Raw genomic sequence first — 15,469 nt, 5'->3', positions numbered from 1 at the left:
AAGCTGATGGAGAATAGGTTTAGGTTAGAGATCAGAAGGCAATATTTTACAGTTAGGGTGGCCAACATCTGGAACCAACTTCCCAGGGAAGTGGTCCTCGCCCCTACCTTGGGCAAATTCAAGAGGAGGTTGGACAATCACCTGTCTGGGGTCTTGTGAACCCAGCATTCATTCCTGCCTGTGACAGCGGGTCAGGCTAGATGATCTGTTCAGGTCCATCCTGACCCTAGCTACCATGAAACTATAAGTCCCCCCCAAGTCTTCTCTTCTCCAGGCTGAAAAGCCCTGTGTCCCTCAGCCTCTCCTCATATGGTCTGTTCTCCAGACCTCTAATCACTTGCGTGGCCCTCCTTTGGACTCTTTCCAGGTTCTCCACATCCCTCTTGAATTGCAGCACCCAGAACTGGATGCAGTATTCCAGCTGCAGCCTCACCAATGCGGAGTAGAGCAGAAGAATCACATCCTTAGTCTTACTTGTGATGCACTGATTTAGGTATGCCAGAGTGTTGTTTGCCTTGCAGGCTACAGCATTGCACTGGTGGCTCTTGTTCATTTTATGGTCAATCATGACCCCCAGGTCTCTTTCACTCTTTAAACAGCGGACTTTAAAGTACAGCATACTCTCCCTATGCCTGAAGAAGGATGTTTGTGCCCAAAAGCTTGCAAAAAAACTATTTTTCCAACTATGTAGTTGGTCTAATAAAAGATATCACATTTACCCAAAGAACCTTGTCTACCCTGAAAATTCACCATTCTTTTCACAACTCATGAAATCCACAGAAAAATCTGCTTAAAACAGAGAGGCCCTTTGTGCGAGCTCAGAAGAAAAAACTGGTTCTTCTCTCAGATTGGTAACATTTCAGGAGTCTTTGTTTCAAAATAACAGCATTGGTTCTGACCTTGATCAGGGTACACTTACATTCCAAATTATTTTTTTAAAAGGTCATTGGTGGGGTGGGGGGGGTGTTTCTTTTTCCAACTAATCCGAAGCTTCAAGATTTTTGGGTCCTTTCCAAAAGCTTGTAATTCATCTGAACAAGTTACAGCAAGGGCTGTTAGCCCTGCAGAATTCTTTTACAAATCTCTTGTAGTTTTCAGCAATAAAGCTAAAGAATTCGGATTGATTTAGTCACCTAAATAGATTAAGTAATGTATTCAAACCTACTGTGGTTTGACAGATCATTCTGCTCCTTTCACTTTACCTAGGGTTAACATACATCCGGGTTTTGCCAGATATGTCCTCTTTTTGGGTCCTCCCATCTCCATCCAGGCAGTTTTTCAAAATATCAGCAAATGTCCACTGCAGGTCAGGAGTGAAGGGTATCAAGACATAGAAATTATTATTTAAAAAAAAAAAAAAGAAACCCTATCAGGGATCTTTAAAGGACTGGATACACACCTTGTTGGTGTCATCTGACCACACCAGTCTTTCCTGCCTTGAGCAGGGTGGGCTGGACCTGATGATCTGAGGTCCCTTCCAGCCCCTAACATCTTTATGAATCTAGCCTGTGATATGCCCATGGGTCTCAGACCACATGAATTAATACCCCTATTACAATCTAACTACATTAAAATGCAGTCAACAACTGTTTGGATACAGGGCAGCAGACAAGTTACCTGCAGCTGGTCCTAGTGACCTGCAAGGGGGTATCTGCAGGCACGTAAGCAGCAATTGTCTATCACAGATGCCCCTGTCTGGCTCCAGCCTGAATCCTTGCCAGGTCCTGTCCTGCCCTAACCCCTTGGGTTGGGGCTCCTGTCTGGATCCTTGCTTCTTATCCCCGACCCCTGGGCTTACAACTGCAATTCAGGTGCCTCCATTGTGACCCTGCCTGTTTGGGACTCCTTTTAGGCCCCTGACAATAGTTTCATAGTAGCTATAGGGTCAGGAGGGACCCAAACAGTATTGGCAGGAGGGACCCCAACCCCCTCATCAACAGGCCCCCGTATGGGGCTCCCTCTTGCTTGCTCTCCTTCTGCCCACGACTTCTATCGTCCTTTCTGTTCAGTGGCCCAGGCTCCCTCGTGGGTGGAGAGTGAGCACAGAGTGTCAGCAGTGCACTGACCCTCAGGCTGACACCCTAGCCCTGGCTCCAGGGGCGCCTCTTCCCACCAGAGCTGAGCACCCTGCCAGCCTGGGCTACCCGCTAAACCCAGCCTAGCCCCAGGCCCAGGCCAAAGGAGATTAGAGGAGCACGCTGCGCTTGCTGCGCGACCTGCGCCTGCGCACTAGCACTCCATCCGCGCGCCTACCGAATGCGCAGGCGCACCACTCCTGAAGCGCGGGAAAGGATAGGGCGGTGCGCCGCGGGGAGCAGTGGGCGGAGCCAGGGCCGGGCCGAAGCGGAAGCGAGCGCGGAGTGGCGACGGGGTTTGAGCCATGGACGCCAGCGCGTTGGAAGTGGACGCCCTACGGTTTGCGCAGCTCGCGGTGCAGCGCGACCAAAGCGGCCGTTACCGGGAGGCGGTTTTCTATTACAAGGTACCGGCTTCCTCCCCCGCCCTTCGTTTTGTCCTGTCCCAGCCCTCTTCCCCCTCCCCCCCGCACCGCCCTGTGGTTCCGTCCTGTTCCAGCCCCTTCTTCCCCCCACTTCCTGGAAATGGAATGACCCGGGCCCGTGGGTTGTTTCCACCCCCACGAACTTCCCCGTCTGGGCGCGTCATAGGGGCGGGCGGGGTGGGGCCTCGTCTTATTCTGGGATAGAGCCCGTTGTCCCGGGATAACTGGGAGCGAGGCTCTGCAGCTGTTTTGGGCATTTGGTTTACCCTGGGGGCAATGCGAGGTGTGTCTGAGCCCTTACCCCAGAACAGCCATGGGTGGCGCTCTTGCGGGTGGGTGCACACCGGTGCCAGGACAAGGGCTTCCCCAGGCACAAGCGCCACAGCGGTTCCTCCCCTCCCTGGCAGGGGTGCGCAGGCATTAGGAGCCCATGGGGCTCGCACGGGTCAGGGAATTTGGTCCTGGGGTAACAGTGACAAGTAATACTACCTCCCCCCCTGCCCCCCCCAAGCCTCTCCCAGCCCAGCTATGCCCATGCATGGTTGTGTCACACCTGCCTGCCCAACAGCCTGGCCCTGATTTGGCCGTGTCCCTCAGCGCAGCCTCACTGGGACCAGGCTATGTCCCCTCCCCTGACCCCTCTAAGGCTGAGTCGGGCCCCACCTCACTGCCCTGCATGTCAGATCAGGCCCGTGGGCTGGATCCGGCCCATCAGACGACTAAGACTGTACTTCTGGCCCACGGCAGAAAAAGGTTGGGCACCACAGCTCTGGCACCCAGATGTAGCATCAAGGCACCTGCACACATGGAGTATGGATGGGGGGGGAAATGTTTCCTATATATCATTTTTTGAAGATGTTCATGTTTTGTTCATTTCGGGATTTTGATTATTCTTACATGAAAAGTAATGGTTGAGTTGATCTCCCTTAATCCATCTGAATCAAGTTTTTAAATAATTTTAGATCAGAAGCAATGAACACAGGGTACTGGTGGAACAAGATACTGTCCCCAGGTCTGTGAACATATGAAGTGATATTTAAAAAGCTTCAATAAAAATTAGGGGGCGAATGAATGGCATGCAAACAACATAATGATCATCAGACAGTCAGTGACATACAGACATCTACACAGAGGTTTGCACCCTTGCTTAGTCAAACAAAAAATGTGGTTCTCTAATATACAGCCTACAGTGTGGCTCTTTAGATCCTCAGTAAACTCATTGTAATTCTGTAGATGCTGAAGTCCTGACTCGAAACAACCTTTGCTCACACAGTGGATTGTTCTTTAGGTCAGTGACTTTCCAAGCAGGCGTGAGTCCACCTACACAAAGTGCGTGATAATATTTGGCAGAAAGTACTTCTCCATACAGCAAGCAGACTTACACATGTTATCTTTTCCCTTCCCAGGAGGCTGCGCAAGCCTTAATTTATGCTGGAATGGCAGGCTCAAATTTGGAAAATATTCAAGAGAAAATAAATGAGTATTTGGAGAGAGTCCAAGCTCTGCATTCAGCAGGTGAGGAAAAAAGCTTTCCAATTGTACCTTTGATTGAATTTGTTGAGTGGGAAGAGTTTTTTTTTGTCTTGTGAACCATCTAGCAGAACAGCCATCTTTTTCCTGATTATCCTCAAGCATTTTGTTTTACTATGCAAGACTGAAAAATACCAAACACATGGCTAGTAAATTGAATCATAAGGTAAAACTTTAATGTAGAGAACTACCAGTATTTCATGTGAGCAGTGGTAGATATTTATGCTCTTTTAAATTTATTGCAAAATTTATTTAAATTTATGTGAGAAAATACTCTGTTGGAGGAGAACTGCACCTGCCCCCACTTCGCCTTGCATGCTTAAGCTCTATTCTGCAGTGAGTTCTGTATAGATGGGACTCCTGCCCTGGTGCAGAGCACTTTGGCTTCAGTGGGACTGTGTAGTTGCAGGGGGTCCACTCTGATGTTATTGAAGGATACGTATTTGGGTCCAGACCTTAGTTTCATAAATCCTTGCAGCTCCCAGCAAGTTTTGCTGACCAAACAAGTTGCAACTTAAGACCATTGCTCCAAGGGAGGTTTAAGTTGGATATTAGGAAAATCTCTCTCACTAAGAGAGTGGTGAAGCACTAAAACAAGTTACCTAGAGAGGTGGTGGAATCTCCATCCTTTAAGGTTTTTAAGGCCCGGCTTGACAAAGCCCTGGCTGGAATGATCTAATTGAGGATGGTCCTGCTTTGAGCAGGGGGTTAGACGAGATGACCTGAGGTCCCTTCCAACCCTCATTTTCTATGATTTATCCTGACAGGAGTTATTTCCACAAGTAGTAAAGGGTCTGGCATAAATAAACAACTTGTCTTTGTTTGGCACTATATTTTTGTATTTATTTCAGGTCTAAGATATCCTGCATTACCATCACTGGCTTCTACAGGTGTATGAAGCCTTTTGTTTAAAATTGAACTCGAATTTAAATGCACCAATGTTGGGTTTTGGCACGTGAGCAAATGCTACCTTTCTGCCTGGTTTGTTCTTGGTTGCTGTGCTGTATTAAATACTTGTATGCATCATCACAGCAAGCTAAAGAGTTTCCTTTCTCATTTAGTTCAATCGCAGAGCATCGACCCTTTGAAGTCAAAACAGCAATTGGACCTAGAGCGTGCTCATTTCCTGGTTACACAGGCCTTTGATGAAGATAATAAGGGCAACATGGAGGAAGCTGTAGAATTGTATACAGAAGCAGTGGAACTCTGTTTGAAAACAGTATGTTAAACTACAAGTTAACTTGGTGGAATTATGTTATGGTAAGCAATTCTTCCATTTACACAAGTGATTGACTTAAACTGGCTTAAAAATGTAGTACCTGTATTTCTATTAATTTTTTTAAAGTTTTTAGACATTTTTGTTTTGCCTTTTGTTCTCTATATCCCACTGAAAGAAACATGGCTTACTCTGGTCCACTGTTGTTTGATCAGGCACTGTGTTTCAGTAGTGCAAACTGACCTAGTCCCCTCTTCTAAAGATATTGCACTTAAGAATTCCAGCAAACCTATGGGATTTTTTTTTAATCGCTCTACTTTGAAACTTTTGGCTTCAGGCCAATGGAAAGCTAAAATTGTTTAAAAGCATGTTGGAAAAAGATGGCCCTTTCACGTAGCAAACTACTGATGGATGTACTGTGAATATTAAAGGCAATTTTCCTTTTCAAGTAATGCTTAACTTAATAGTCCACTTCAGACTACATTGGGGAGAATATGCTTGTAACATTAACACCATGCAAGCTAGTCCCAGTTGAAATTTCATTGCATATTAAAACTAGGCTATTTTTAAGCATTACTGAATAATATTACAGGTACTGCTTTTTTCCTATTAAGTCCAGTAGCCAAAACTAACTTATTAGAAGAAGAGCTCACCGTCATGATGTAACTCCACCAAGTCTGATTTTGTTCTTCTCTTCTGCCCACTTACGTTAACATATTTTGATGTATTGGGATGGCCACATTACTGTTTTTCAAAACAGTATTACAAGCTAAATTAAGACATTTTTGTCTGAATTCTGCAAATACCTACACACATGCCTGGCTTTACCTTGATAAATTGTTGCATGGAAGTCAGAGGGACTATACAGAAGAATCTAGTCAAGCATTTGGACTGGTGATTGCAAAATCAGAAGCCAGCTCAGAAACACTATGGTTTTCCAGTTAATTTGTTGGGTCTGACCTCTTTTTGCCTATATGAATATTTACTGTTAGAAAGCATTTTTTCTACTCTGCCACAGTCTGTCTTCTGTTGGCATGCGTTGTCATGTAACTTTAGCGTTCTAGTAATTATTTTTACCTGGTCCTCTTTTTATCTGGTCCCTCGATTTTAAGTTTAGCTGCTGACTGAATTTCTTTGCCTCAGGTAGCCTATTACTTTGGAAAGGTGGTAGTTTTGTTGTTCATCCCCTCCTAATAGAAGGGGAAAAAATACACTCCTCCTACCACAATAAGATTCCAGAATTCCTTCACTTTCCTCAGTGCACTGATTCGGTCTAGTTCCTTAGTTGCAAGGCTGTCTGTTCCCCTTGGGAGTTCAGTCCCTCTAGCTTTACCCAAGCCCTGTACTAAGAAGCATCCATCTATTCCAGCCAGGGCATTTCATTTTTCTCCTTCCTACCCTGATAGGCTTCCTTTCTCCTCCACCCACTCTAAGGCTCTTCCAGACAGCTACCTACTGGACATTTTTTCCCAGAGCAAAGATACCCCCCACCTCCTTTTTGTCAGGTGGGGAGTGGGGTAGAAGGAGGAGGTTGGGTTTCATGGGTATGCCAGAAAAAATTATTGCTTTTTATTCTCCTATTCCACTTTTAGCAGGCCTTATTTACCACAGAGAAAGCCAGGGACACAGGGCAAAGCCAGAACTCAAACTGTGCTGAATGGAATAGGCTTCCTGGATCTCAAACCTTCTTTGAAAAGTTCCTTAGTCTCACTCTACCCGTTTTACAGATTAAGTTACCAGCTCACAGTGATTACCTACTGGAGCTTGGAATAAAGGCTAGATTTCCTGGCTCATCCTGGAATATTTTACATTGTGAGGAAGTATACTGTAGGTTAGACTAGATGAGCTCCAGAGGTTCCTGCCAACCATATTTTTATATGATTATATACCCTATTGTTCATAAGGAAACTTGAAAGGATACATCAATTCAATAAAGTTTTAATATCACAGCATCTTTAAAAAGGAAAATGAATCAAGATAGCATCTACAGGGCAAAAAATGCAACTTTTAAAGATCTTGATTCATTTTCCCAACACACTTTATATGAAACTGGTACTTCCTATAATTAGAAATTTTAAAATGGCATGTTGCATTCCAACTAACTACAGTGTATTCAGTTTAAGTATATTGCATCAGGACTGAAAAGAGGTGATGCACTTACCAAATTTGGTGCAAACAGTCAGTGCTCATTAAGTATACAACACTGTAAGTGATCTAGTATAGACAGTTTCAGGGTTGTTTGACTCCACTCCTCTTCAAAGTTTCAGATAGTAGTCTTGGAATTGCCTAGCTCCTCTCATTTTCAAAGTTTCCAACAGTCAGTTTTGGTGCGGGTGTTAGTTCATCATGGTGTACATATGGAAAATACAACTGTTTGATATTTTGGAATATCAAACAGTTTGTACCTGTTTGTACCTTTGGAATTTGCCAGGGTTTACAACCTGCAGTACTTTCTTTTTCTTTTCTATAAAGGCTAACGAAACTTCAGAGGCAAGTCTTCAAACAAAACTGAAGCAGCTGGCTCGACAAGCACTGGATAGGTGGGTACCTATGGCTGGTTTCTCCAAGTAGTTAGTATATGGTTAAAAGGAATACTTCTAGCTATATTCTGTACTTAGGTCTTAAGTGGGCCAACTGAGAGCAGGCCCTGGGCCTCTCTAATAATTTTGTCTTGATTAGTACTGAGCAAGGGAGCCAGTCCATCCTCAGCACTGCAGCTTGGGTGCACAGAAAAGTGGAACACTTTACTCTGTAGTTGTAATAGTACTTCTGGTATTAGAGCCGGCAATTATTTGTAGTTTTAGAGCAGGCAATTATTTGGGCCTGTGGGCCACATAATCAGTTCTGGGAGACTGTTGCGGGCTGGTCAGCATTCCCCTACCTGCCACAACAGCCCAGAGCCAGTGTACCGTGCAGCTACTCCCTACCATCACCAGCAGCGCACATCTCTGACCTGGGACTGGCCCCAGCCAAAGTGGACCAGCTGGAACCCGTGCGCACCGCCCTAACCCTGCCCCACACCTTCTCTAGACCGCCCATCCATGTGAAGCAGCAGCCAGGCAGAAGCTGTTGCTTGGCGCAGAGGAAAAGCGGCCCCTCACTGCTAACAGGCCACCCCGCAGCTCCTCCACCACCACCTCTGGGCTGCCCAGTGGGGCAGCAGTGGCAGTGCAGAGAAGCCACAGGGCAGCCTGGGTGTGGGCTCCAGGTAGTTTTAGCAAGAAGGGCCAGCAGTGGTAAAGGAGAGGGGCTGCTTTTCCCATGTGCCAAGCAGCAGCTTCTGTCCAGCTGCTGCTGCTGCTCAGCATGGGCAAGCGAGTCTGGAGCAGGCATGGAGTGGGCCAGGGTTGGGGCTGTGCATGCAGGTTCTGCATGGTCTGTTCTGCCGGGCCAAGTCCAGAGCGGGTGTGGGGTGGGCTGGGATTAGGACTGTGTGCGCAGACAGGACTGGCCCCGGCCCCAGTACCACAGGGCCGGGGCCAGTGGTGGTGGCAGCTAGAAGGAGCCGCTGCACCTAGGCTTCCTAGAAAATTAGTCCAGCTGCAGAGTGGCGGCAGGAGGATGCACCACAGGCCAGATGGCACCTGGGCCCGGCAGGACCAAGGAACCTGCCATGGGCTGGACATAGTCTCTCTGCGGGCCAGATCCATCCCTGCCTACGTCTGTACTAGAGCCTAATACCTGTTGCAAAGATACTGACTGTTTAAGTCAGTGACTTAATGGAGATTGAAACATGGCTTCTGGTGTGCTAGGTTCTAGCAGATGTTTCTTTCAGATTCATAAAATAAATCCATTTGTGTCCACATGAATATTTAAAATCCTAAATGCCTGGATTTTGATGGCAGTGTGTTTGAGTTCCAATTATTTATTAAGTTGTCGCACAGATCTTCCAGTGAGTGTAATTTTTCAAGTTTTTGGAACTATTAAAATGAATTAAGCCAAAACTATTTGATAACTTAGTTGCTGTATTCTGTTCACCCTAAAAATGAAGAAAGTAGATTCTGACACAAGGAACTTCCTTACTATTCCATCTCGTGTCTGTACTGCTCCTGAAATTATTTCCTTAGCAAAAGCAAACTAGTACTAGATCATGTTTACATCTGTCCACCTGGTATGATTCATGTGGAAGTACAAAGAAGCAATTTAAACTTGAATTTGTTGTTGCTTTACATTAAACTTAACAAACAACATTTTTGTTTTTAGAGCAGAAGCACTTAAAGAGTCTATGTCAAAGTCATCTCAAAAAGACAAGTCAGCTGCAGTTAAACCAAATCAGCCTTTTAGAGCATTCTTTCCATTGGGACCTGACTTTTCCTTGAATGATAAACCACAAACAGTCAGAGCAGTGCAAGCTAGTGAATCTCATGGTCAGAGATACACCACAGAGGAGATTGAAGTGCTCAGGTAATGTAAGGACAAACTATTCTGATTTTTATTATTTCTGTCAGTGAAGTATTAGATTGAGAGGTGTTGAGGGGGAGGGAGCTGTTCCTTTGTCTGTTTAAAAAGGTGGGGAAATAGGGGGAATCCACTGTCGAAAGACCTCTAAGCATGAACACATTCTAAGACATTATCATAATAAAAAAATACAATGGCTTCTGTTCAGACTGTGCTCTCTTTAAGGTATATTTAATAGAAGTCCTTGGTACTGATTAAATACTTTTGTGGGGGGGGGGTTTCCTGTAAAACATAGAAAGCACTTGTGTTTAATCAGCTCTCATCATTTTTCAGGCATGACATCTGACACTTTTATCCCCATGGTGCCAGCTTCACAGTCCACATACCACCCATTCAGTCCCTACTCCCAGTTTCCCCACCTCACTCACCTGTCATGCCTTGATGGAATTGCAGTGGTCAGTCCCTGGAGAGAGAAGGGCTTTGGCCAGGTGTAGCACCTCTCACATCTAAGACCTTTCAGTTTCTAATGGCACAAGGTCTCCTACAAGTGGTCCTCCTGTCTACAGTGACCTTTACCGTATGTTAACCATCCTGACAACTTGGCTGTGTTAGCTTCTCTGGCCTTCTGTGCTAGGAGCTCTGCTTTCCTCCACTGCCAGAGCCTCTTAGCACTAAGGCCCCCTTCCTTATATATGTTTAGGGGAGGGGCCTCCCAATCTGGTTCATCTCTCTTAAAGGGTCTTTCCCATTTCTCCTGGTACATGAGGTTCGAAAAGAGGCCTGTTGCTCAAGGTTTCTAAGCACTTTCTCAGCTGTTTCCTTTCACTGCTTCTGGCACTTTTTATGCAGTTAAAAAGAACATATTTACATTACAGAGTAAAAAGTATAGCTGAAATATGTGCTTAACTGGTATGTAGATAACTGATGTTTTTTATAATGTAAAAACAAGCAGACTGGTGGTGTTACATAGTTACATGAACTATACTGTTTGTCTGGTATGCATATACATGGAGTACATTGTTCCCTTTTGTGAGATTTCAGTGGGAGTAAGATCAGGCATCCAAACTAAGCTCTTTGGCATTCAACAAACAATAAAACAATATATTATCCTCGCATCAAATTACAAGTATTGAAAATCCATCAGATGCACCTTGCGAAGAGCATTGTCTGGACAGATGCTCTCCATTTACATTGTCAAACAATATTTGCATATGAGGTATTGGTGGAAGTTGACTGTGCTTAACATTATGCAGGATTGGATATGTAGAACATAAATGCCTCATGAAAAGCTCCTTTAAATTAATGAAGTTCTTCCACTGTTAAGCAGATTGTAGATGTGGCCCAAGAGAGAGAACTGCATTTTGCATTAAAAAGTTGAACATTTGTATTACCTATTTCTATTTTTATTACTAGATTTCCTTTTTTAATTTAACTAGCATGAGTGAAATGTATATTTTTAAAAAGTCTTCAAATTTTTTTTCCTTTAGTTTTGAAAATACTTTACCCCTTTTCCCTGCTGTTTACTGCCTGGAAGTCCAAGGTTGTAACTGAAACTTAGACCTGTGTCCAGATTCACATCCATTAGTACTGATTTCTTGATTCTTACAGGTGTACAGTAAGAGCCGACCCCGCCCCCTTAGGCCAGCACCCTGTGTACTTGACTGTCCTATTAAAATTCACCTCCGTCTTTTGCGTGTCTGCTTTTAACCTTTTGACTAAAGGTGTGGACATATGAACAATTGCCATGAGATAAAAGGGGACAGGGCTTCACTTAACAGCAGCTGCTCAGTGTTAAGTGCTTGGGTGCCTGATTTTGCCTGGTGGTAAGTGGAAGCTAATATGCAATAATTCACTCATGAAGAATACACTATTGCAATTCAGCTTCTACCTAACATGGGGTAAAACAGGCCCAGGGCCAGTTACTGCAGAGCAGCTCTGCCTCCTCTCTCCCCATGGTACTTGTTTGTTACAGTGTCTGTATCATAAGTGAATAGAAGCACTCCTCTTATCAATAAAAGAATGAACAAACAGAAAAGGCATGTAGTCAAATTAATTTCCAGTCTACTCCAATAGACTGATCTAGTGGAACTAAGAGGCTTGGAAAATCATAGATCCTGCAGAGAAAGTTGAATATGACCATTGTGCAGAGGCCTGCTTGTCTGTGTGTGCTTGTGTATGTATTTGCAGATTTGGACAAGCCAACAAGTACTCCAGCTTTAGAAATCTATCTGTTGCGGAACTTATTTTGTATTCAAGGGGTGGAAATCTGCCAGTCTGTAGACATCTCCTTTCATTAGTTTCATTGTTACTTCCTGGATCCTAGTCTTAGAAGGCTGTAAAATTAAATAAATTAAGATGTTGCACTTGATGTTTATAACCACTTGTTCTCTTATGTGCAGAAAGACCTCAAAGATAAATGGTATTGAGTATGTCCCTTTCATGAGTGTTGACCTGAGGGAGCGTTTTGCATTTCCAGTGCCATTTTCGTAAGTAAAATTTGGTACCTATACTTATTTTGCTTGTGTTTCCCCAGCTTTTTTCCTGTTTTCCTTATTTGATTTCTTTTTGCAAACTCCAGATTGTTTTAATACTCATTAAATCATAACTCATGCAGAAAATTCACAGTTGCTGTTCAGTAGGGGTGGCAGGATATATAAGCTGGTCTGATAACAAAGGAGAGTGGTAACTGTTATACCGGGGATGTTAGGGGCAAAACTGTGTCGGAGCTCAGCTCCAGTTTTCAGAATGACTAGGGCTTTGGGTACCCTTGCCCCCCCCCAACCCCCTTTTTTTTTTTTGCGTGCCCACGTCCTGACACTTTAATGGAGCCTGATTTTTATCTTTTAAGAAAGTGTTAAAACTTTTAAGAAAGTCCTAGCTTCTGAAAAATCAGGATCCTCTTGCCCCCCAGAGTTTACATTTGGGCGACCAAGACCAGCAGTGAACGGATGGTCCTGGTCTTCCCTTTGTACATTCCAGGCACATCTAGATAAGCATGCATGTGCAGACATTTGCTGCGCTGCTAACTTACAGCACTGGGGGGGTTGTTACACCATGAGATCCCAGTGTCAAACCCATGCCAGAAAAAATGTAGTGCAGTGCACATGGTGGCAGCATGCACTGCCCAAAACCAGAGCTTGGCTGGCTAGAGCCATGCCCCAGTTGCTGGCCATGCTTCATATGCCCAGATTGCTGCTGCTGGAGCCCCAGGAAGCCTCCAGGACCCCTGGTAAGGCTGCTGGGGCCAGTAGAAGTGCTGGCCCCATGCTCCCCTACTCCATCCAGGGCAACTTGCCGTGTGCCAGAACACACATGCAGGGGTGTTCCCTGGGAACAACTAGCAGGGACACAAATACGTGCTGCTGCTGGTTGTCCTCAGAGGACACACATTCTTGCTCATCTGGACATGCCTTCTGAGCTGCTGTATTCATGTTTATCCTGCTGCATGCTTTTTTTTTTTTTTTTTAACCCTGTTATACAATATCACTTTCAGTCTCTTAGGAAAACATTGGACTTGAGGTTTTTATTTGTAAAACTGATGCTTTCTCCAGAGCTTTTTCTTCAGTGTGGAAGTGTGGCTTAATAGAGTACAGGCCAGGCTCCAGAAACATGGGTGAGGGGTCATAGCATTGCCACTAGCCAGGGATGCCTGCATTTACTTCCATTTTGTGTAACTGGTCAAAGGATTTATAAAATTTTAAAGTTCAGTAAAACAATGAAAATATCAGGAAGTGTGGAATCATAGTATCTTGTGACCTGGCAGGCTGGGATATACTGTGAAAGGATGTTTCTGTTCCATTTTTGGCTTATTGAAACTATCTTTTTCTTCTTGACTCCAGAGATAAATGTGGCAAATTACCACTCTCCCCCAAGCAAAAGGCAATTTTTGCCAAATGGGTACGGCCTGATGACCTAACAAATAACCCTATAATGATCTATACGGTGTCAAGTTTCAGCATAAAACAGGTAAGCTGTTTCTAAAATGAGATGTGTGTCAGTTATTTTGACTATTGCAGAATGAGTCTAAAGTCTTTTAAGAAATGTCAGTGCGCTAATGAAAAACCTAGCAAGTGGGAAAATTGTTTTGCTGCCTTGAGACAGTAAATTTGATCTGGCTATGAATTGTTTGACTTGTGTTTAAGGCTGCAAGAATGAATGGAAGGATGAAGGCAAGAATAATAACTGGTGTTTCTCTCTTGGACATAGTGATTTGGAGTAGACAAATGTAGTTAGAGCTACTACAGACAATAATGCAGTTGTATACTTTAAGTAACCGTCCTTCATACTTTTAAGAAGCAATAGCCATTGATCTCCTACCATGATTCTCAGCCATGGTCCTGTATCAGCCCGAGCTGCTGCAAGATCCTTTTAGGGGTGTCCTCAAGTCTTGCACAATGTGAGTACTGTTGGGTGTACAAACATCAACACATGATTCACAAGATAAACCCACAGATATAGCCTGAAAAAGTGCAGGCTCAGGGGTGATCTGATGGCCACCTACAAGTTTATCAGGGGTGACCACCAGCATCTGGGGGAACGTTTGTTCACCAGAGCGCCCCAAGGGATGACGAGGTCGAATGGTCACAAACTACTTCAAGATCGTTTCAGGCTGGACATAAGGAAGAACTTCTTTACTGTCCGAGCCCCCAAGGTCTGGAACAGCCTGCCACCGGAGGTGGTTCAAGTGCCTTCATTGAACACCTTCAAGATGAAACTGGATGCTTATCTTGCTGGGATCCTATGACCCCAGCTGACTTCCTGCCCTTTGGGCGGGGGGCTGGACTCGATGATCTTCCGAGGTCCCTTCCAGCCCTGATGTCTATGAAATCTATGAAAAATATTGAATAGGACTCCATAGTGACAGAAACATTCTGACCTGTTGTGGTCTTTCTGAGTTCTTTTCAATAGAAAAATTGGTCTATTGTTCTTTTCATAGTCAAAAAATGAGTGGAGCTAGAGCTGGCATTTTCCAAGGAACACCTTAAAGTTAATGAGGGGTGCCTTGAGTTGAAAAAGGTTGAGAACCACAGGGACAAAACTAGGCAGAGTAGAGGGTGGTTTGAGTTTTATAAAGGAGGATTGAAAATGTTAACACTGAACATTTTAAAATAATCATTTTGGACCAGAAGCACACAGAGTTTGTCCTGTCTTGTCGGATCTGAAACATCATCCTCCCCTGCAACCACAAGATTATAGCAGCCATCATTTAACTAACTTTAATCTTTCCACAGTTCCATGTTCCTGATAGTATTAAGTTTGTACCCCAAACATTTGTTCCCTAGCATCAAGCTTTAATGTATAATTAAACTTGCATAATATTTAACCCGATGTTTAAGTGACTGTCCCTCCTAATCATTATTTAAGAAAATACAGGTTTCCCTCGCTTTATGCTGTACATGTGTTCCTGGAAACTGACACACAACTCGAATTCGCATAAAGGGAACCCACTTTACAATGCAGCAAATAGGGATACGTTCCAAGACCTCAACTGTCCTGACCCCCAGACCCAGACTTTTACAAGACAATTTCTTGTCTTTGTCACAACCCAATGATTTTAGTGCCTCGGCACGATGGAATTTTCCCGCCACATGAGAGTCTCTGTGCACAGCAAAAGTTTTCTGCTGCAACAGAAACCCCCGGCCCAAGAGAGTGCCTGCCATTCGCATGCAAATTTGTGTCCCACTATTGGCCAGTTCTAAATTATTCCTACGTGGCGGCTAGTGATTGGCTTGCTAGCCGTATAAAATTCTGTGCAACTTCCGCCCAAGTCGGAGAACTTTGAGCACGCTGCAGAGTGCCTTTGAAGATTCCTGACTTGCGGCTGA

General features: G+C 44.4%; 1 protein-coding gene across 3 annotated transcripts in view; it reads left to right on the top strand.

Annotated features, from left to right (window-relative positions):
* The first annotated feature begins 2,332 nt into the window (after positions 1 to 2,332).
* Positions 2,333 to 15,469, top strand: part of CAPN7 (calpain 7) — a 46,931-nt gene continuing 33,794 nt past the window's right edge. For 2 of the 3 annotated variants that reach the window (XM_006036281.3, XM_025192541.1), the window contains exons 1-7: positions 2,333 to 2,482; positions 3,907 to 4,015; positions 5,092 to 5,249; positions 7,719 to 7,786; positions 9,450 to 9,650; positions 12,044 to 12,130; positions 13,484 to 13,610. In XM_006036281.3, coding sequence (XP_006036343.1) covers positions 2,381 to 2,482; positions 3,907 to 4,015; positions 5,092 to 5,249; positions 7,719 to 7,786; positions 9,450 to 9,650; positions 12,044 to 12,130; positions 13,484 to 13,610 — 852 coding nt within the window. In that variant the 5' untranslated portion in view covers positions 2,333 to 2,380. Of the gene's footprint in view, positions 2,483 to 3,906; positions 4,016 to 5,091; positions 5,291 to 7,718; positions 7,787 to 9,449; positions 9,651 to 12,043; positions 12,131 to 13,483; positions 13,611 to 15,469 lie in introns of those variants that run through there. The other variant, XM_025192542.1, reaches the window with a different exon arrangement.

Source organism: Alligator sinensis, unplaced genomic scaffold (assembly GCF_000455745.1).
Source record: "Alligator sinensis unplaced genomic scaffold, ASM45574v1 scaffold1159_1, whole genome shotgun sequence".
Classification (NCBI taxonomy): Eukaryota; Metazoa; Chordata; order Crocodylia; family Alligatoridae; genus Alligator; species Alligator sinensis.
This window is presented reverse-complemented; position numbering and strand designations above follow the sequence as displayed.